Source organism: Tigriopus californicus, chromosome 2, assembly GCF_007210705.1.
Source record: "Tigriopus californicus strain San Diego chromosome 2, Tcal_SD_v2.1, whole genome shotgun sequence".
NCBI classification, from domain to species: Eukaryota; Metazoa; Arthropoda; class Copepoda; order Harpacticoida; family Harpacticidae; genus Tigriopus; species Tigriopus californicus.
Window position 1 is genome coordinate 11,115,026 of NC_081441.1, and position 20,369 is coordinate 11,135,394.

The 20,369-nt window shown below is 41.8% G+C and overlaps 4 protein-coding genes across 6 annotated transcripts; 2 read left to right on the plus strand and 2 right to left on the minus strand.

Annotated features, from left to right (window-relative positions):
- Positions 1-116: 116 nt before the first annotated feature.
- LOC131893519 (FUN14 domain-containing protein 1A-like) lies at positions 117-682 on the plus strand. The gene has a single exon (XM_059243569.1). The coding sequence runs from the start codon at positions 259-261 to the stop codon at positions 598-600; it is 342 nt and encodes a 113-aa protein (XP_059099552.1). The 5' UTR covers positions 117-258; the 3' UTR covers positions 601-682.
- Positions 673-3,574, minus strand: LOC131893518 (prenylcysteine oxidase 1-like). Its single transcript, XM_059243568.1, has 6 exons — positions 3,298-3,574; positions 2,900-3,106; positions 2,617-2,818; positions 2,213-2,555; positions 1,570-1,805; positions 673-1,192 (listed from the first exon to the last, which is right to left on the minus strand). Exons 1-6 carry the CDS (start codon positions 3,395-3,397, stop codon positions 718-720), a joined length of 1,563 nt encoding a protein of 520 aa, XP_059099551.1. The 5' UTR covers positions 3,398-3,574; the 3' UTR covers positions 673-717.
- A 1,112-nt stretch (positions 3,575-4,686) lies between these two features.
- On the minus strand, positions 4,687-10,564 carry LOC131893237 (ubiquitin carboxyl-terminal hydrolase 20-like). Its single transcript, XM_059243212.1, has 6 exons — positions 10,149-10,564; positions 7,849-8,986; positions 7,597-7,778; positions 6,323-6,632; positions 6,004-6,251; positions 4,687-5,420 (listed from the first exon to the last, which is right to left on the minus strand). The coding sequence occupies exons 1-6, from the start codon at positions 10,476-10,478 to the stop codon at positions 4,950-4,952; spliced, it is 2,679 nt and encodes an 892-aa protein (XP_059099195.1). The 5' UTR covers positions 10,479-10,564; the 3' UTR covers positions 4,687-4,949.
- Positions 10,565-13,099: 2,535 nt separating this feature from the next.
- On the plus strand, positions 13,100-15,016 carry LOC131893297 (GDP-mannose 4,6 dehydratase-like). Of its 3 annotated transcripts, none has more exons than XM_059243282.1 (3): positions 13,100-13,175; positions 13,434-13,545; positions 13,821-15,016. In XM_059243282.1, the coding sequence occupies exons 1-3, from the start codon at positions 13,147-13,149 to the stop codon at positions 14,790-14,792; spliced, it is 1,113 nt and encodes a 370-aa protein (XP_059099265.1). In that variant the 5' UTR covers positions 13,100-13,146; the 3' UTR covers positions 14,793-15,016. The 3 variants fall into 3 exon arrangements, with proteins under 3 accessions (XP_059099265.1, XP_059099267.1, XP_059099266.1); XM_059243284.1 differs by lacking the exon at positions 13,100-13,175 and adding an exon at positions 13,183-13,211; XM_059243283.1 differs by lacking the exon at positions 13,100-13,175 and adding an exon at positions 13,227-13,370.
- The last annotated feature ends 5,353 nt before the right edge of the window (positions 15,017-20,369 follow it).

The window sequence follows — 20,369 nt, forward strand, 5'->3', positions numbered from 1 at the left end:
GTAACTTTATTTCTTTCTTAACATGCTGGTTATTGAGATTCTCGGTCATATCGTCTCTTTAAAGCACGTAGAAGTAGATAAATGGTAAAACCAATAAATTCCGACGAGTACCCCACTTTTTCCAAAGCGTGAAAATAAAAATCTATCCACTCTTTCCTGATCTTCGTTTTGAAAGGGAAAGTTATATTACATACCAATTCGTTCCGCTTTTCTAATCAATATGTAGGCGATCGATCCGTGCCCGCTGTGGTGAAGAAAATGGTCAAGGATCTGGCCAAGCGACCGGCTTCCCAGCAGATCGCCGTGAGTGCGACCGGTGGGTGGATCACGGGCTATCTCACCATGAAAGTGGGCAAGATGGCGGCCACCGTGTTCGGCGGGTCTCTGATCCTCCTACAGATTGCTAGTCATAAAGGCTACATCAAAATCGATTGGAATCGCATGGGATCTGAATCGCGCTCCATTTCGGATCGTGTCCGTCAAAACTTGCGCTTCCAAAGTCGTTCGGGATTTGAGCGATTTTGCGATTTCGCCTCTGAAAACGCCCCCATTGCAGGTGGATTCACCGGCGGATTTTTCCTCGGAATCGCTTCCTCGTAGAGATCATTGTTTACATCAACTATCTATGTATCAACTATTTGCCCGTCAGATCAGCATCAAAGAATATAGCGATTCAATCAGAGTTCGGATTATTATCATCATTTTCGTCATCGAGCATCATAGTTCATCATAACGTGTCTCGTGCTTCTTGGGCTTCTTTAAAATTTGCTTTAGGATCAGATTGGCCACATTTTTCCCACCCAAGGCGGACATTTCCATGGCAGAAGCCGCCCATTCAATAGCATTGATGTAAAACAAGCCTGGATGAAGGGTGAAATTCCCCAACTGATCGGGTTGGTAATGAGCAGTGTATTCCGGATAAGCCAACCAATCCACTATTTTGATGTCCTCTCGGGTCCGAAAAATATCATTCAGGTCGTCATCAGTTAAGGGGGTCTGGGAGAAGATCTTCCAAACTTCAGGGATTTTCATGCCGAAGCTATAATTCACGGGCACCAACAATGATATAGAGTTGATCTTGGAGTCGCCACTTACATAGAAATTGCTCGGGGAGACCAAGTTGATGTTGTTAGTATCGAAATATTTGGAACGTAAACGTCCATGCACAAAAGTGGTCACACAACGATGATACCTGAGAAGAAATATGACGTGTAAGATTCACGGCTTATCAACTCTAACAACTCGCATACTTTTTTTTTGCTCGGGCATATTAGTAAATAACAGTCAAGGGGAAGAACAGGATTTGATAGAATCAAATATCGGAAAATGAACAAATGTAGGATATGAACTATGAATTCATACTTTTACTTAAACTTGAACCTGTGATTTTCGACAAAAGCCAAGTACTCAGGTGATAATACAGATAACCAACAAGTTATTTATATTCAGGTTAGTATTTCCGCATATATTTCTGTAATTTTTATCCCGTTTTTCATTACCAAAATTCAATCAAGACCATTACAAAAGAAATTGAGATGTCCCAGACTTTTAAGAAGCTTCTTTTCTCACCTGCCAGGGAATTCAAACGCCCTTGGGAATCCTTGAAACTCCAATTGTTTCTTATCATTGGTCAAAGGAGTGGCCAGAACTACCACATCAAAAGTGCCATCCATATTTTCAGCCTCGAGTTCTGTCACGGATTCACCAACCCCACCTTCTTTCCACAAGTAGGGAACATTGTCATCCATTCTATTCCGATATTCGACTTTGAATGATCCATCTGCATTTAATTTCACCAAATCAACCTACATGATGATGGCGATGCTTTATTTCAGGAAAAATTTAAGAGAGAAAACACGCATTGTTGACAAAAGACTCTAAATCCCTAGGTTCCCCTCAATCAAAATATGTGAGATTCAAACTAACCTGAATTGTTCCAAGAGCCTTTGACACATCCAATTCAAGCCAACACATTGTATGTCTTTTTTCCTGGCTCAAAAATTCATTTTCATTTAACATAAACGCTGGATAAAGTTAAAAGTAAGAACTACAAGTTCTGCGCGAAGAGGGCGTTATGTAATCCGCTGTACTGGGATTTAGGCAGGCATAACTTTTGACATGGACACCCCCAATTATGTTGAAAATCAGCTCACTTATTACTCGTAACATTGAGTCCAACTTCTATTAATAAGAACATTTTGAATAATCTTACCTTAGCTGACACGAACTCGGCTTGGGACCGTTCCAAAAGAAGGGCAGGAACTTGTTTGTTGCCCCCAGATATGGACCACAAATTGCCTTCAGCCCCTGCCAGAGCCACGCCCCCCACCAGAGAGTGCAAATCACTTGGCAATTGGCCATAATTCACCCTCACCGCCGCAGTGGCAATCTCATGGATCAGCAATGGATCCATCCCTTGGGCTCGCATGGCCTCGTCCAAACTCCAAGATGTGGCGTTAAGTAAGGAGGCCGAAGATATTGAACGGGTTTCCATGTGCTTCAGCATCTCGGCCGTTGACGAGAAACCTATGCCTGCATCCAAAATGGGATAGATCCTGTAAACTGAAAAGGCTGTGAACTCGATCTTCGGGGTCAATGAAAGGTGGCTAAGAATACTTGGTGAAATTGGTGAGCAATTCCGAGATGAAGGCACTCATTTTGTAGAGACTGAGCAGACCATATCGGAGGATCATCTGGATGTTTTGAAAGTAAGTCCATTCTGTGAGTTGAAAGAGAACCTCCTGTCTCTCGTTGAAGAGGCTGAAGGTGGACATGGACCAATGATCCAAACGACCCGCTTTCTTCGTGGCTTTTAGTCCTGAAATCGAGCACATCAATATAAGAATCTCAATATCAGTTTGAAGATTCTTATGTCCAGATGTAATTGATGGAATATTACCCAATGTTTTGACGAATGTGGCCATTTCACGGTTCTGACTGTGGATAATGGACCCTCCGGATTCGTATTCATGCCCGGCCATTTCAATTGTGGCTAGTCGCCCGCCCACTTCGCCCATTTCAAAGAGCGTTAGACTCAAATTGGAGCCCAGCCCTTGGCGTAGGGCGTGGGCACACGAGGTCCCACCAATGCCTCCCCCAATGATGGCTGAGAAACAAATGAAAGTCGCAAATTAGTTAATACCTTGGATGTGATATGGGTCAATAATAATTGACTTTTGTCTTCTCATTTAAGTTTGGTTTTTGACTCTGACAAATGATATTTGGACAATTGTGAGAAAGCAAAATCATATGAGTCATATATAAGCATGGTTTTTGTAAGAATCTTCAGGAACCCACCTACTCTGAGAGGCCCCCTTGACTTTGGCTGTTGAGGTTGAACTGGAGAGGCCAGGAAACACCCAAGACAGGCCAAAATGCAAACCTTAGAGCAAATCATGGCTTGGCTTATTAAATCTGCAGCAAGTCACTAAGCACTACATGATGACCGGAAGATCATGTTTAATGATGCTTTCCAAGCATTATGTGCATTATGTGCATGCACTCTCTTTGTCAATGTTCTGAAGGTTTGAAAGCCGGAATGTCAGCTTGAGGAATTTCGGTGGCGGCAACTTCAAGCTAATGGTAAAGATGGCCAATGTGGAAAAGCTTTTTGGCTGCTTGTGTATGAAATATAAGGGGCAATTTTTAATCGTTACCGGAAAAGCCATCCGGTCGAAGTAACTTAATATTAACATGAAAGTTATCTGTCATATCCCACATGTTATTCGATGTTATGCGATGTCAGATTCAGTTAGTTGGCTGATGGAAGCAATTTGGGATTGTAGAAATTTTCTCTTCTTTTTGAAAGTCTTGAACTGAGCAAGATTTATGAAGCCGCTACTTATTATTTTTGGGGGTTGTTCATTACTAAAATATGCATGTGCGGGTATCAAAAATCATAACAGTAAGTCGGAAAGGCTCAATTTTCCAGAATCGACACCCGAAAAACAGAAAACGGAGCAGCACAGTTTTTGATTAACATTACCACGCCTATAAAAGAAAATGGGCAAGTCAAACACAAAAGTGACAAACCAAAAAAGAAGGGATAAGCCATACAAAAGATGGGCAGACCAAACAATAATAGGGTTTGTTCGAAAGCAGTATTGCCTGCGGAAGTGGTTGATATGGACAATATATGCATTAATGGCCTCGCAAAATGAGAAATGCGCTTTCACATTTCAAGCAAAGTATTCATTCAAATTTGGGCATTTTTGGGCTCTAATAGTTAACAGACCAAGTACCGTTTCCCCTGACTAACCCTTTACGCAAGGACCGAGTTGAGTCTGCCGACTCAAATTTGTTAGTTAATCAAACATTATTTAGGTTGAAACGGTATTACATAAAAGAGTTCAAATATTTCAATTGATCTGTACATTCCTTGTATCACGTTGCAGAGATCCACCCAAAACGTAACAAAAATCTTATTCGGTAGTCACTAACTAATTTCATATTGAGATGGTATGGTGAACGGTGTGCTACAAGGTACACCATTTGTCAACAATACACCGCAGATTTTAAACTTCATATAGTGTGAGAGAACGTCTTGTTTTTCAGATGGTTCACTGAAATGCCCATAAAAAACTGTTTCTTATCAATGTGGAGAAACTAATAGCTTCCCTCAAACTTAACCTCATTTCAGTCTGAAGTAAAAAGTAGCATGCATATTGCATATAAAGATCCTAGAACTTTTTCTGGTCTCAGATTCCTTGGTATCGAGTTTTATTCATCAAAGCTTGCTCAAAGAAATGCACATTGCCTTTATGTGATGAGTGTGTCGTTCGTTTTCTTATTTTCGTTCAAGACGGATACTAGTAGTGGTGGTAGAGTGAATATGAATATAATGATCAAATGGAATATCCTCAGTGCTCACACCGAGATCAAAAGGAGTTGTCGCTTAAATGCCAACGATTGATTGATTGATTGTGTTCATGTCCCAAACAAAAGCCGATCTATTCATCCGGCTCCTCATCCAACTCCCGCGTGGCGTGCTTGGACACACTCTCGCTCTTCGATTTAGCCCGAGTCACACGCCCACTCGAAGAAGGGGCGTAGGTCACGCCCACATTGGAACCCCAATTGCTCGACTCTGAGCTCGATCTGGCCCTCAACCGAGTACAAAGTGCAGGCAAACTTGGTTTTCGAGACCCGGTCAGGACTTGGACGTTGCCATTGGCGGCATGGATCACAATCTCGGGTCCACCGCCGTAGATTGAATGGAGTAATCGCCACATGTCGTGGCTCATTCGAATGTAATCGGCGCCAGAGCGCAACACAGGGTGACCATTGCGGTTGGAGCTCATGGACACAATGGCCTTGTTGTCGATGGGTCCGGGCGGATCTCGCTCACGGTTGTGGACGAAGCCTTCCCAAATGCGGAACCAGGCTGAGCTGAGGACGTAGTAGAGGTCTTGACCGGTTTCCTGGAACAAACGCAGAAGGTTTGTTTCAGTGACATTTCATTTTCGAGATTGATTCACACACCGGCAGACGCAAATATTTTAAGCGGAAAATTCATTTTTAAAGCTAACAAGCCATAAGGAAGGAGTTTGCTATTGGAGACGTATCCTCATACCTCTACACATATGTACACACACATTGATGGTTTTACATTTGTGGCGATACTTTTTTTGAGCTTTGCTGCACATGAAAGTAACATTTGAGAAACATTCGTCGCATGAATGAGCAATTAAAGTGGGTTTGGCTAAAAAATGAAATCGAATGACATTGAACTTGGTAATCAACCTTCTTTCAGTTCAGGTCGATGTGTTTTCCATGAAAGTTTTCAACAAGCCGTTTACTTACTGGAGCCTTGTTGAAGGTAAGTGGAGTAAGATTGTTTGTTTGACATTATGAATGTTCCAGATATCAAAAACAGTTCTTGTAAAAAAAACCAGCCTTTTGTTTAAAGACCGTTCGATTTCATTCCCCATCGTGGACAAATGTCATTCGCAATGATAAATTTATGTACATTTCTAAAACGTTGGTTTTTTTAAAATTACTTACTTCAAACTCTAGATGCAAGGTCTTGAATTCCTCAAGTTCGAATTTCTTTTGACGGGTGAGTGCATCCAATTCCATTCGGCATTGACTGCATTCATGAAGGAGATTGCACACGGGCCCGCCCCCAAAATGGGCGTGAAGCCGGTCCCACACCGGTTGAGCCAGTTCTATGCACAAATCGTACACATACTCGCTTTTCATGGGCAACACGCCCCCATGAGGGCACAAGAAGTCTGAATTATCAATCGGACCTGGAGAAGAAAGTCACATATCTTAATTCACAATGAGCACGAGTGCCTCAAAGGCACAATGAACTCCATACCCGGTTCGGCAAAGTTCTCGAACTTGTTGAACCATTGCTTGCTGACAAAGAACTTGATGAGACTAGGGGCGTTTTCTTGGATCAACTGGACTACTTGCTCGCGCATGTGCTCGTTGGTGAGGTTGTTCTTCCGGTAGAAGAGGACGTAGGCCTCGGCATTCATGACGGTGGCAGGCTCGACTTTGGACACGCGAGAATCGTCGAACTCGTACCAATCCAGGTTGTCTGGATTGAGAGCGTAGGCTGTGTAATGGCCTCCGCCCGCACTCCCGTGATGACAAATCACACCCGTGAGATCGTACAGAGTCACCTAGAACAAAAAAAAGTCATGTTTTAAGGCACGATTTTGAATACTTCAATATTGCTACAGTGTGACATGAAAGTCCATCGTAATAACGCCACTACTCTTGAATTGTCTCAGTCTATATATTCAGTAAACAGTTTGACCTCCACTCGCTCAATTGATATCATAACTAAGTTAAGTACCTTTGGTCACTTCTCCATCTTTTTATGAACAGCAGCCTTTTTTCTATACGACCTAAATCAAATATGCAGGAAAAATGTATCCCCTAGTGTCTAGTGTGATCCAAAAAAAATCTTGTGACACTGTAAAAACTATTCCAATGTATTGATTACTTTCAATTTGTTTTAGTCGTGCTTCCAGCATCACAATCGTCATAGTTCATATTTTAGCACAAACTATTACTAGATACTAGAGCTCTTGGGAGGGCAACGCCACTCGAACTAAACATTGCTTTGAATCCTTCTGAACACATTTTGGTATTTTCGACTCCTATTGTGTTTCTTGGTTAAAAACAGCAAACCTACCAGCAACCCATTGGCTATCAGAATTTGGATCTCTATTTTGAGAATCAAATAATTTTACTCAATATGTACAAAGCTGCACATCCAGTTCATGGAACTGAAAAAATCTCAAGGCGTCTGTCTTTTCTTCACCAAGAGCTTCAGTACCGGACATCTGGAAAAAATATTTACACTTAGTTTTTGCTTAATTACCCACGGTTGCACTCTCAAACAGGTAACTTCTAAATACACCCGATTGAATAGAAGCAGAAAGAAAATACAGAAAAGATAATTGTTTGGGGGTAGAAAATTGTCCGGGTGTCCGAGAAAATAAATTTTGAACGAGACAAACGAAATTCGATCCGAGGTTCCAATTCATAAAAATAAATTTGAGTTTATCATTGATGTGAAAAATTGCAGACCTCGGTATTTTTCTTTCCGTTTTTTTCCTGAGTTCCTAGGTGGCTCACCTGAGAAGTGGCATCTTTGTGAAGCCAAGGCGTCATATCGAGATCCACAAGAGGAAAGCTAACTTTGGTTGAAATCTTGGAGCTGTACGAGAAGTCGTGTCGAAAGCGCTTGAGATGAATGCACAAGGTATCGGGTAGCACTGTCACCTGGGAGAACTTGAGCCCATTCCGGAGTTTCTTGCCTGCAAACCAACCAGTCACTCCATCAATAAATATCGACATCCAATTACTCTACAAAACACTCCTTCTTACATTTCTCACAGCTGTACATGTTGTCGCCTTTGAGCTCATCGGCTGAAAAGAAGTAGGACAAGCAGTCGTTCAAGCTAATATTCGGGCCGTAATACCATCCGAACATCCAACTGTACGCCCATGCCATCCACCCGTCATTCACGGGCTGGCTCCGCAAAGCCGCCAACGTATCTTGAGTCGGGATGGGGAGTGACAAATCCTGGAAGGCCTCCGTGGTGGTCGAGACCTTATTGCAGCTCAAGCACTCCACCGACGAGATGAGCTTCCCATCGAAGATGTCCGTGATCACACTCCGGTACACCTTGGGTCGCCGCGTTCTAATTGTGGGCGTGATCCTCACCGGAGAGCGTGGCGGACACATGGCCACCAGACGACTAGCTGGATCCGGCGGGGATCCGGATTGCGAGGATGCCGCATCGGCGAACTCGAGCTCGGCCTCTGAAGGCGGGGTGGAGCATGGCTCGTCCAACCGCTCGGAGCGATACGATGCAACGCCCGTGTCGGTGGAGGTGGGGCGTTTCCGCTTGCGAGAGTTATCGCTATTGCTGCTGGTGGCGGAGCTCTGCTCAGACACGCCCGAATCGGCCGTCTCGTATTCCTCGGGCCCGGAGTCTTCGGCCTCGTGACTGCCGGCCTCGGACACGGATTCGAGGTTATCCTCGTCCACGTCGACCATTTGATGGATGGGCTCGATGAGCTCCTCGTGCATCAAGTCCATGAAGCAGCGAAGAAACTCTTGGGCGTCGTGCTGTTGGAACCCTCGAAACATTGGGTAGGCGGATTTGATGGCGTGCAAGACTTGCGTGGGCGGGAGATAGGGATCACGGTTTCTCGGATCCCGCATCTCACCCACGAGCCGCATAAAGGCCTTGGACAGGTGACCACCTTTGTCGGCTTTGTGCACGAGGGTGGGACAGGCCTGAAAGAACTCGGCCAAGGCGGGCGTGTTGAGCAGGCACTGGAGGGCAGAATTCATGTAGCAGGTGTTGCCGAGATTGCTCAAGCCGAGTAGGCCGCGGGGGCGGGTTCGGCGAGGCGGGGCGTGCTCCTCGAGGCGTGGTGCTCTGGGCTGGAAAGTGGCGCCATCTTTGGGACGAACCAGAGCGCCCAAACGGGCTGGAACACTTTGAATGTGGACCTGAAAATAGATGATAATATTCGGCATGAAAAGATCCGAGTGAGTTATCGGAGAGCGACAGGGCAAGTCATGTTGTCTGGATTCATTTAGACTCACAAATCGCTGATGAGAAAGTCAATCGCATTCTTAAATTCTTTGCCTATTGAAGGGCATTTTAGATATTAAGTTGGGTTTTGGGTCACATTTACACAAGTTGTTTTTAGTTTCAAACAATACCGAAAATTTGACATTTTCCTGACAATATGTTTCACAAATACATTTCGATATTGAAAGTTGGTACATTTTGCTTCGTGGAGGAGTCGTTTCTTGCACTATTTGTTGTTTACTATATCATTTGCCCTCCTGATCTGGAAAGCAAATGGAAATGGAGGGAAGGACAACCACTTTTTATCCGATGTTGTAACTACTTGGTGTTTATAGCTGGGATTGTACCTTTCAAGGTAAATGAACAATTCATAAAATGGGAATAGCAGTCCCGATAGTTGTTAATTGCAGGCAAAAAATGTATTGTATATGGTATTTGAACTGTGCTTTAACAAAAGGGCAAAAAATGCATTTAATAAGGTGCCCTTTTAATACAATTTGCGCTTTCACTCCCAGTTTTTTACTCAAAATATCGTAAGTAAAGGAAGGGAAAGTTGCAACATCATTTCGCCTTAATTGAAAAATTGATTTAAAAAAAAATCGAAAACGTTTGTAAAATTAAAGTTTATGTGGCTTTCAAAAATGTTTTAAAATCGTTTAACGTGTATTACCAGCATCTTGGTAAATGTTTCGTCTTATTTGGGGTAAACATTATTCAAATATTGCATGTCTCAAACTGGAATATTTTCAATTTCAATCGACTGATTGAATTTTGCGCCCTTCCAGATTACATCATGACGATTCATGAGGTTCAAGATACTTGAAGCAAGATGATATAATCCAGAGCTTGACTAAGCAAACCCTAAAAAAAAAGGGGTCTCCAGTTTTCGATTAGCTTCCTACTGACTGAAATATCAATTCACATTTAACCAACACAATAACCATATATGTTCTCATTGTAATCAAGCCAGGGACAAACGTCCCTTCCTTCTTAACTGTAGCCACAAAGTCTATCGACTTCATGCCATTGTAAACCAAACGCATTGTAATTTACATTGGTATAATTGGCGGCTCTCACCTCTCGTCTACAAGCGTAGCACCAAATGCGCCGGGTAAGCACGTTCATTTGCGCCCAATGGCGGCTGAACTTGTCTTGATGGCGACTCGAGTGGTCCACACCCTCGGAACAGCCCAAAACTAGACAGCCCGGGTACAGACACACCCACAAGCCACCCATGGCCGGTGGGTCGGTCTCGCACAACGAGCCTTCCAACTGGCCCACGGGACAATCGTGACACGCCGGATTCTCATGGAGCAGGGATTGAAACTCGGATTCGGACAGGAAGCCCACGGCGCTGGCAAAATGCGGGCAGTCACACTCCACGGGTGCGGGCGCCGTAGCGGCCATGCTGTCACGGGCAAATCTGACGGCGTGAAAACGTGTGTGAAACAGATGATGATTGGAGAAAATCTGACGTTGAAATGAACAGGGAGGACGGAATTATCCGGGGCTGAGGGTCAGATTGAGCTATGACATTGGGCCAAATATGACAGTTTGTGATAGGCTTGGACTGAAATGAGACTAAAGAGTATCGAATACGAATGTCGAATAGAATTCAATAGGTCGTAGACCCAGTCTTGATGAAAGTATAGTGGTTCTTATTCTTTAACATCTGGGTGCCATTACATACTGAAATTGAATATTACATTAAACATTGAATGTTATATGAAATAGTGAATGCCAAATTTAACATGATATTCAATATCCCTTTTTATAAAATGTTAAATATATAGTGGGACTTCCTTGATACTTCTGAGAAGTTCATCCCCCATAGCTCAGGATGGATGATTCTTATTTAACTCTAATTTTATGAAATATCTGATTCAAATCAGTTCGAGTTTGCTATTCAGAATGATAATTTTGAGCCTCAGCTGTCTTCCATCAACGTTGATAAACATGCAACAGAGAACTGACACCTTGGTAGATCTCTAAATTTGTACGAAAATAAATGGAAAGAAAACCCTCGATCACACTGAAGAAAAAAAGATCGTAGCTCTTACTGATTAGTCCCAAAGTTCTGTATGTCCAGCCAAATATGTCAAGCTCTGGCCATTAATGGAAGAAGGTGGCTTATTTTTGACAGCTAAAGTGTGCCCTATATTTGAGGCGAAAATAGTGACCGAATTAGAACAGGCTTTGCTTTAAAAGGGAAATTCCTTCAGTTGATATAATCAGAAAAAAATGCCCAATGTATTGCAAATAAAGTGATGGCCAGAGAATATTTGATTCAAGTAGGATTCCAGCTTGCTTGTCTTAGATACCTGAAACAGTCTCAACACTCCAATACTTTTTGCAAATTGATTTCAAACGGTTCATGTTTCTTTTTATATTAACTTACAGGTCAACTTATCCTTGTTAATGTCTTTGAATTACTATTTCTAACAAAATTAAATCTTGCACACAATGGAGTTTCCATCAAAGCTTGAAAATCCAATATGACGTACTCAAAACAAGAATGTGTTCGTTTCATTACGTCACCCTTTGTAACAAAGTTTGAGCCATATTTTCACACCAACATCTTCAACATTTTTCCGTTCCGCGTAATCGTGCGTCTACACCGTCTACACGACAAATAATTTGGCAAATAATTAGCCGTCACAAGCATTGTTGGTCATACGGCCATGATTGATCCCTGCACCCTGGTGATCAAAACATCAAGACAATCCCCCCACTTTTGGCTGCTCTTTTGCCCATTTTCCGTCTGCCAATTTTAGCCATGCAAAACTAGATCCTAACGGACCTAGTCTTACCCACTGACTCATGGGACTGGCGGTGGCTGTGCTCCAATGGCCAATATATTATCCAACCAGCCACTGGCTCAAAATTAAAAAAAGACGCCCTGCATGGGTCATCATACTATGTACACTCAGGTTTTACACCAATCAATGAAGTAGGTGGCCATCTGAAATTGTTTCACTCCTAGATGGGCTTCAAGAACGGCCTTCAAGTCTGCACTTGTTGGTGGGTCTTTATTTGTTCCTGAAAATTGAATTTATTTTAGTCAATGCCATCTGTAATGTTCCATGTATATACATATCGTCTTAATCTTGTTTTACGTTTTCATTGCAGTAATGTGTTTACACTTGTGAGATGACCTTTGGACTATATGCAATTCTCATATTTTAACCCATACTCTAACATCAAAATATTTCAAAGAAAGAGGTAAAACATGCCTTCAAGTATTATCAGGTTTATCTTACGTATGAGCAATCAGAACAAGATTGGCAAGATAAAGGTCCTTGTAAGAAAGCAAAACATTTTCAGCATGATAGTGGCCATTGATGGTTTGCTCATTTTTGTTCCTCAATTTTCCTAATGTTCATTATACTAATCATATTTTGCATAACATAAATATTGCATGGATCCAATGCACTTAGGGATGTGATCACTTTCAAATTCATCTAATCAAAATCAAAATATTTACCAAACTATATTAATTGGGTGGTTTCATGTGTGGAAGGCTCAGAGAAGAACTGCTTGTCATAAACAAATATTTCCTGAATGGGGTACCCGCACGTGGTTTCGTGAACGCAAATTTTGAGATGCCGCAGTATTAGATTTTACCCAGTCGCATTTCAAAATGTGCGTTCACGAAACTATCTGATACTCGCAGTAGGTGCAACTGGGTACAAATTGCATCTCAAAATATGCACTCACGAAACCATGCGGGTGTGCCCCATTGTTTGGTAAACTTTCTGACTAAATACATCTCGCGCGTAGACGCTCCTGCAACTTCTTCCGAAAGTGGTGTGAAAATACAGTGAATTCTTGGCAAAAAAGTACACTCATCTTCATAGATAAAGGATTGAGATTGGAATATAACGTAACTCCAGCAAATTTAAACCTATCTAGATAACCCACATTCTTGATTAATAGCCACAAAATCCATTCTTCACAATATCTCTTTTGATTCTACTTTTAATCATGATACCCTCCATACTCTAAACTGAAAACCTTTTATCTTTTAAGACGACGATTCATTTCTTTTCCGCCAGAGGGAGCACCCGGTTTTTTGATGACATCGACACAAACCGCGATCACCATGTAAGTTTAGCACATCGTTTTCGATGCTTATCACAGGCAAGTATGACCTGAAATCCAATGCCACATATACATAAAATCAACAAGTGTGTTCCCAAGCGACTTAAAAGTCTCAGGTTACCACTTGTAAGGCGAGGCATTGGGTTCGAATCCTGATATTGAAAGATGGATAGCTAATCCTATCACATTTGCTTGGTTGTAAGAGCAAGCAATACATCGGATTGATTTGCGAGATAACATGGAGAACTTGTTTCATCTTAGGGCGGCTACTTCCTCGACCTTGGGGATGAATCGTAAAGTGGCCTTGATCACGGGTATCACGGGACAAGATGGCAGCTATTTGGCCGAGTTATTGCTCGATAAAGGCTATGAGGTAAGAAGGAGGAAAAACATTGAAGATTTGAAATAACAGTGAGTAGATGGGTTTTTAAGTTTGATGAAGAATTATTGCTCTCAAAAGCCTTTTAATGGGAGAAATCCACTCATAGAGATAAATGATGTGGCACTTGCTCAACTGCAAACTCACTCGATGTAAACCACAGTGTTAATAAAACGTACTCTATCACATAAATATCTTTTGAAAAAAGTGATATTATCAAATATACTTTGTCCATTTCTTCCTCCCTAATCAATGTCTTTACTTTCAAGGTTCACGGGATCGTTCGCCGCAGTTCCACATTCAACACGGGTCGCATCGCGCACTTGTACGACGACCCCAACACTCACCGAGAAGGTCGGATGATTCTCCATTATGGCGATCTCATCGACGGGGCGTGTCTGGTCAAGATCATCAGTACCACGCGTCCCTGTGAGATTTACAACCTCGCCGCCCAATCCCATGTCAAAGTGTCCTTCGAGCTGGCTGAATACACGGCCGAAGTGGTGGGCGTGGGCACTCTGAGACTGTTAGACGCCATCAAGACCTGTGGCATGGAGAAGAGCGTCAAGTTCTACCAGGCTTCCACCTCCGAGCTCTACGGCAAAGTGCAAGAGGTTCCCCAAAAAGAGACCACGCCATTCTACCCGCGATCGCCTTATGGAGTGGCCAAGCTATTCGCTTACTGGTCCGTGATCAACTTCCGAGAAGCCTATGGCATGTTCGCCTGCAATGGGATCCTGTTCAATCATGAATCTCCCAGACGGGGAGAAACTTTCGTGACCCGGAAGATCACCCGGTCCGTGGCCAAGATCTATTTGAAGCAACTTGACTTCTTCGAATTGGGTAACCTGGATTCCCAACGAGATTGGGGACATGCCAAGGACTACGTGGAGTGCATGTGGAAGATGCTGCAGTTGGACGCACCCGACGATTTCGTGATTGCCACGGGCGAAATGCACTCCGTCCGTGAATTCGTGTTGGCCACGTTTAAGTTCATTGGGATTGATATCGAGTGGGAAGGGGAAGGGGAATCTGAGGTGGGCAAGGAGAAAGGTTCGGGGATTGTGCGGGTGAAAGTGAACCCTAAGTATTATCGGCCCACGGAGGTGGAGCAGCTCTTGGGTGACCCGAGTAAGGCGAAGAGCAAGATTGGGTGGGTGCCCAAGGTCAATTTTGACATGTTGGTCAAGGACATGATGGAGTCGGATATTGAGCTGATGAGGAAGAATCCGATGGCTTGAAGAGTGTCGATGATTGAAATTGAAGCTGAACTTTTGCACAAATCATGTTCTCTGAGAGTGAGTTCTCGCACCACTGTTTGTCGTGTTTTTGTTATGTTATTCATAATTGCGTTATTTTTTTAATATCAACAATGATAGTAAGTATTAACCATGTATCATGATTGTAAGTCGAAGAAGGTCCTTGAAGTATAAAACATCTAAATAAAACGCAACGGTAAATTAAATTCATGGTAGAGAAGAGATTGATTGTCAGTCATTGGGAAACAATTATTAGCCAATTGATGTGGTTAGGCTACTAATCCTTTTTTTCCTGGCAATAAGCTATTGATGTTTTAAGGTTGGTCGATCATAGCTTTTTTGCTCACATTTTTGGTTCAAGTCATGTCAACTTGATTCATTCAAGAAAATTTGATAACTTCCGTTGGTTAGGATGAGTAGGGGGTTTAACTTGAAATTGATAGTAAATTTCCCCTCATGAGTGAGATCTCGCAATGGGAGGGAAAGTTTGTACGTAAAGATCGATTGCCTTCCAACAATTAAGCTAGGAATTGTAGGACCAAATAATTCTTAAAGTAATCATTAGTCGATTACTTGCCAATGAAGTTACTCCGTGGCTTTTTTTGCGTTTTAGAGCATTTTGTTATCAGAAGGGCTTTTCGAACCATGCTGATGAATCAAGAGTTTGACTTTTTTCCATTGATTGTGCCCTTTTTCCTTGAAAAATGAAACTGTTTGAAACACTCTTGCTCAACAATATTTTCCCTTTTGTTCACTCTAGTACATGTGCTTTTGATTATTTCTGACTAGCTGGCACCTTCGTCACCATCTCGGCTACGTTTGAAGTTATAAGAGGTCTAAAAGGGGTTTAAAAATAATGCGAAGTTTTGGCAAAATGTTTAATGTTAATATCTGACCACCTTTGCAGCGTTGGTGATCAAAATCAAGGCAAGGCAAACCTCGCTCGATCAATTGGGCGGGCAGGAACGACCAATTGGAAAATCTAAAACCTCATTTCAATGCTAAAAGTTGATTTCAACCGATCTTGACTTCTCATATTTTCCATAGCATCAATGGTTTGGCCGGGGGATTGCAAAAAACGTGGTTTTCAGGGGTGCATGCATAAGTGTTCATTTGATTCATGTTCTAACTTTGAACACCTCCCAAGGGCCAACTATTTGAGCCACGAACTCAAACTATCGGCGCAAGCAATCCCAACCCATCCGAGTACACACTACATTTTTTCGGCCCAATCTATTCCGCCCATCCGACCAACACTTCAACAGGTGTGGCGCCAGTCTGAAAATATTGGTCGCGCCGCCTTTGGGGCAGGGTGGGCAATTTTGAGAATTAGCGTGACTTTTGGACACCAAGTGGACAAAAGTGTCCAAAAGTGGACAAAAGTGGACAAAAGTGGACAAAAGTGGACAAAAGTGGACAAAAAGTGAACAAAAGTGGCAATGTGTCCAAAATTAAGTACAATTGTGCAAAAGGGGATTGACAAGCAAACACTTTTAAACCCTAAATCATGTTATTTCTTTACCAAATCTAGATGTGAACCAGCAATAAGAATCAGTAATCAATAAAATCTAAGCTTTCTTCAAACACATAAATATGAAGTAACAATAGCCTTTTCACTAACGTTTTTAACTTCCAAGATATACACTTAACGAAATTCGTTATCTTGATACAATACAGCTTTATAAAGTCAAAACAAATATCTTTAATATATTTTGAATGTTAATAAGTCAAAGCCACACTATAATCAGGGCATTTGGTGGCTGGGTAATTTTAACAAAGATTTAAAAAAAAAAATTTAAAAAGCTTAGGAGCTGAATATTAAATATCCAATAATACTTCTCATATTTGTAATATACATAAAATATTTATAAGAAGTGTATGAATTACACTTTTATCATACATCTAAAAACTAAGATATATGTTTCTTTAAGAAACATTGGAATCTCATTTCCTGACATCAAGCGCATCTTTAAAAGTTAAAATATGCCTAACAATGTCTCAATTAACTTACTTATGGAAGAAAAACCATAAGTATAGGAAAATATGTCATTATTAGATTTTAGCAATTCGTAAGAAATTCAATTTTTAATATTAGTACTTTTTAAGAAGAAATCCCAAATGACTGATGATTTTAAGTAAAATATTTTTGCAAAAAGTTAATAATGTTGAATAAATGAAGCCAGATAACCAGAATATAATGTTTAGCTATTTCAGTTTTTGAATCCTTTGCAACAGCTGCATTCTACTAGAGGGAGACTTCGTTCCCTGCTTGCTTTCTAATCTAACGTAAGAAAAAAGAGTTAAGAACCTGTGTTTCAAATACCTTTTTTGGGTATGTTAGAGGTATATGGCAAAGGTTTTAAAGACTTATCTTGCTCTTGGAACCATCAATGAGCAATTTTTGAAGTAGAGGATAGTTTTCATACAGAATATCCTTTATATTTGTAGTTTTAAAGGTTCGTATTTTTTGGAGACACTTTTGGACACTTTTTGGACACTTTTGTCCACTTTTGTCCACCCTTATTTTTGGACACTTTTGGACACTTTTGGACAGGGGTGGACAAAAGTGTCCAAAAATGAAATGCCCACCCTGCTTTGGGGCCCTCGTTGGGCCCCTTAGCGGGTGCCATCTACTTGAGAGTTACACCTAAGCTGGCTAAGCGTCCAGCGATCTTTTAGCTATCACCGAAATTTTGTTCCTTGGACAGTAGCTCCCACTGTAGGCGCCTCCGTTTCTGACCTAGTAGCGCCTCCCAGTGACGGACATTGGCGCTTTCGAGGACCAACGACCACTACATTATGGTCATGTAATAATAATAATTTAGATTTTCTAGTCATGTACGACTCGGCCACACAACCAAGGTGAGCGTATTTGCGTTTGAAATTTTCAAATAGACGTGGTTCCGCCGGCGGGAGGGACGGGCTGTGCCCGCCCACCCCCTCCAAAATTGCTCCTCATGCCAACTTACACCTCCAGCCAATTTCTCTCCTCTCGTGTACTCGTTCTTCCCCTCAAGCTTTAAAGCGTGGAAAAACTATTATTTTTTAGTTCTAAGGGCCCTGGGGGGCCCTACTCTGAACGAAACATGGTTCATGTTCTGCACTTTAGAGGGCGCTCTATGAGTCAGCCTCTATCAAACAAAGGGCCGTGTTGTTTTTTGGGCTAATTCTATCAAAACCTTACGTTTAATTAGTGACCAGGGTCTCATGATTTTCCAAAAAGAAATCGCTTCCTTGCCATGTCACTAGCTTATTTAGCAATCCATCTTGCCTCTTCTCGATTTGCTTAGGCGTACTAACGTTGCAAATAAGGATTGGTGGTGTATTCGTGGTGTTAGAATAGATCACCAATAAGATGTTCAGCAAAAAAAATAGTTGAAGTCGCATCTTTGAGCGTCTTGTATTTCTCCGCTTGTTTGTCTGCAAAGAGTCAAACGGACTTTCGGAGTCCGATTTTGGTACTTTAGTTGCGTGAGTTTCGATGGGCAGTGTTGCGTTGAACGGACTCGTCAAATGCTATGGCTCTGTATTTAGAAGAGTACGACATTAAGCTCAGCGTACCATAGCAGTTGAATTTTGAACCTTCAATCCTGTTCCAAAACAATGCGCTCAAATGCGTCCCATATCCAAACCAAACTCATTAAGATAAAAATATGTGGTTCTAGGAGTTATACTACTAGCTTTAGCTACCCTTCAGGTACAAAGGTCGAGCAAGTCCAAAGATGTTTCACTAGGAACATCGCAGGATTGAGAGAGCTCTCATATTGGAGAGGCTAAAAAAGTTGGGACTGTATAGTGTTCAGAGAAGGTATGAAAGGTGTCTGATACTGTACGTCTTCAAAAGTATCCATGAGCTTTGTCCCAACCCAGGGTTTAGGGTCAATTGTAGTGACCGTAGAGGCTTAATGTGCGTTTTGAGAGCACCTTCAAGCCCTCGAGAATCCAGGCTAGTTAAAACAATGAAGTCCAACTCTCTTCTTTCTCGGGCTCCTTCATTGTTTAATTTGCTTCCCTCTGATATTCGTAGGCAATACATAGGCCTTGTTGATCCGGTAGCATCTTTCAAGTCAGACTTTGACAAATTTTTAGGTAGCATTCCAGATCAACCCTACATTCAAGGACTAGCTCGGTCTGCCAACTCAAATTCGTTGGTAGACCAAATATCATATAAAATTGAAGGGTAATAAATAGACGAATTATAACTTTTCATTTTAATAGTACTGGGGATTACGTCATGAAATACTTTATGACCACCAAGAAGAGTTTGGATTTCTTAAAAACGTAGCATTAGTCAAGCATCTTTGAATTTCAATTAGTATTTTTTTACCATCGACTTTTCACAAGCCAGCATCAGCGGCTGAAAGAACCTAGCCAGCCTGGCCCCAAGTCGCGTGATTATTTGTTTGACCATGTCACTAGCACATTGTCGTGCATGGAAAACCCCCGGTAATTTTGTCTAGGACCTTGTTGCTCAGTACGATCTGGTCACTCGGCAGATATGAGTTGAATTCTTGGAATACACTCGTACACGTACTCTTGGCATGTCCTGCTCGTCTTCTCGTCTCTCGACTGAGACGACTGGTAAGGTGGCTACAAAATAGCCCAGTTATTTTCATTCTCATCTCCTCCTCTCTTTGCGTCAAACGGACTTTCAGAGTCCGATTTTGGTGGTTTAGTTGCGTGATTTCAAAAACGTGGCATTACGTTGGATGGAAACTCTAATGCCATCTTTTCCGCTTGGTTTTAGGCACCTACTATGGTCAGTTGTGCCAAGCTGAAAACAAAGTAACAAATTGTAGTCATGAAGCCAATGAATGGATTCTCTTTTTCCACCTCCCTGACATTTTCATGAAGCTCCCCCCTCCAACTTTGCTACTTTTCAAAATAACCAGACAAGCCTAGCCAGCCACAGGCCAAGAGGAGCAATGGCCCATAGTTTGTCAGTTTGTGGGGGAGTTTTGTAGACAGTTTGTTCTGGCAGTGATGGTTGATGATTTTTGAATGCTGCACCACAATTCCACATTAACCAGATAGAAAAAGTCCATTCAAATTAATTCACCAAGATAGTAGGCAGTGCTTGTCAAAATTTTATGGATGGAGATTCAAACTTGGGTTACATCACCTATCCTATTATTGGCCCAACATAATTTCAATATCATTATACTAAATTCCTTCGCATATAAACAACCCAGACTAAAATAGGTTGCATGTCAGGCGGTGGTAAAAAAGCCCCATGATTTTCTTGGCATTTCTCACAGTGTCAAGGATGGCTTTGATTAGTGCTCTGTATTTAGAATAGTAAGATAGTGAGGTCAGTGCACCATAGCGGTTTGAAGTTTGAACCTTCATTTTTGCTCCGTAACAAAGAGTTTAAATGCATCCCAGAGCCAAACTAAAGACATCTTTGTGCTTTAAGGGTAGTTCTAAGACTGAAATTACTTTGGAGGCATCATTAATTGCAATCACAGCAATACCAGATTCTAATTATGTGTTTATCAATCAAAAATGTAGAAATCACCAATTAAATGGTATCTGACTAGTTCAAAGTACAATTAAGGA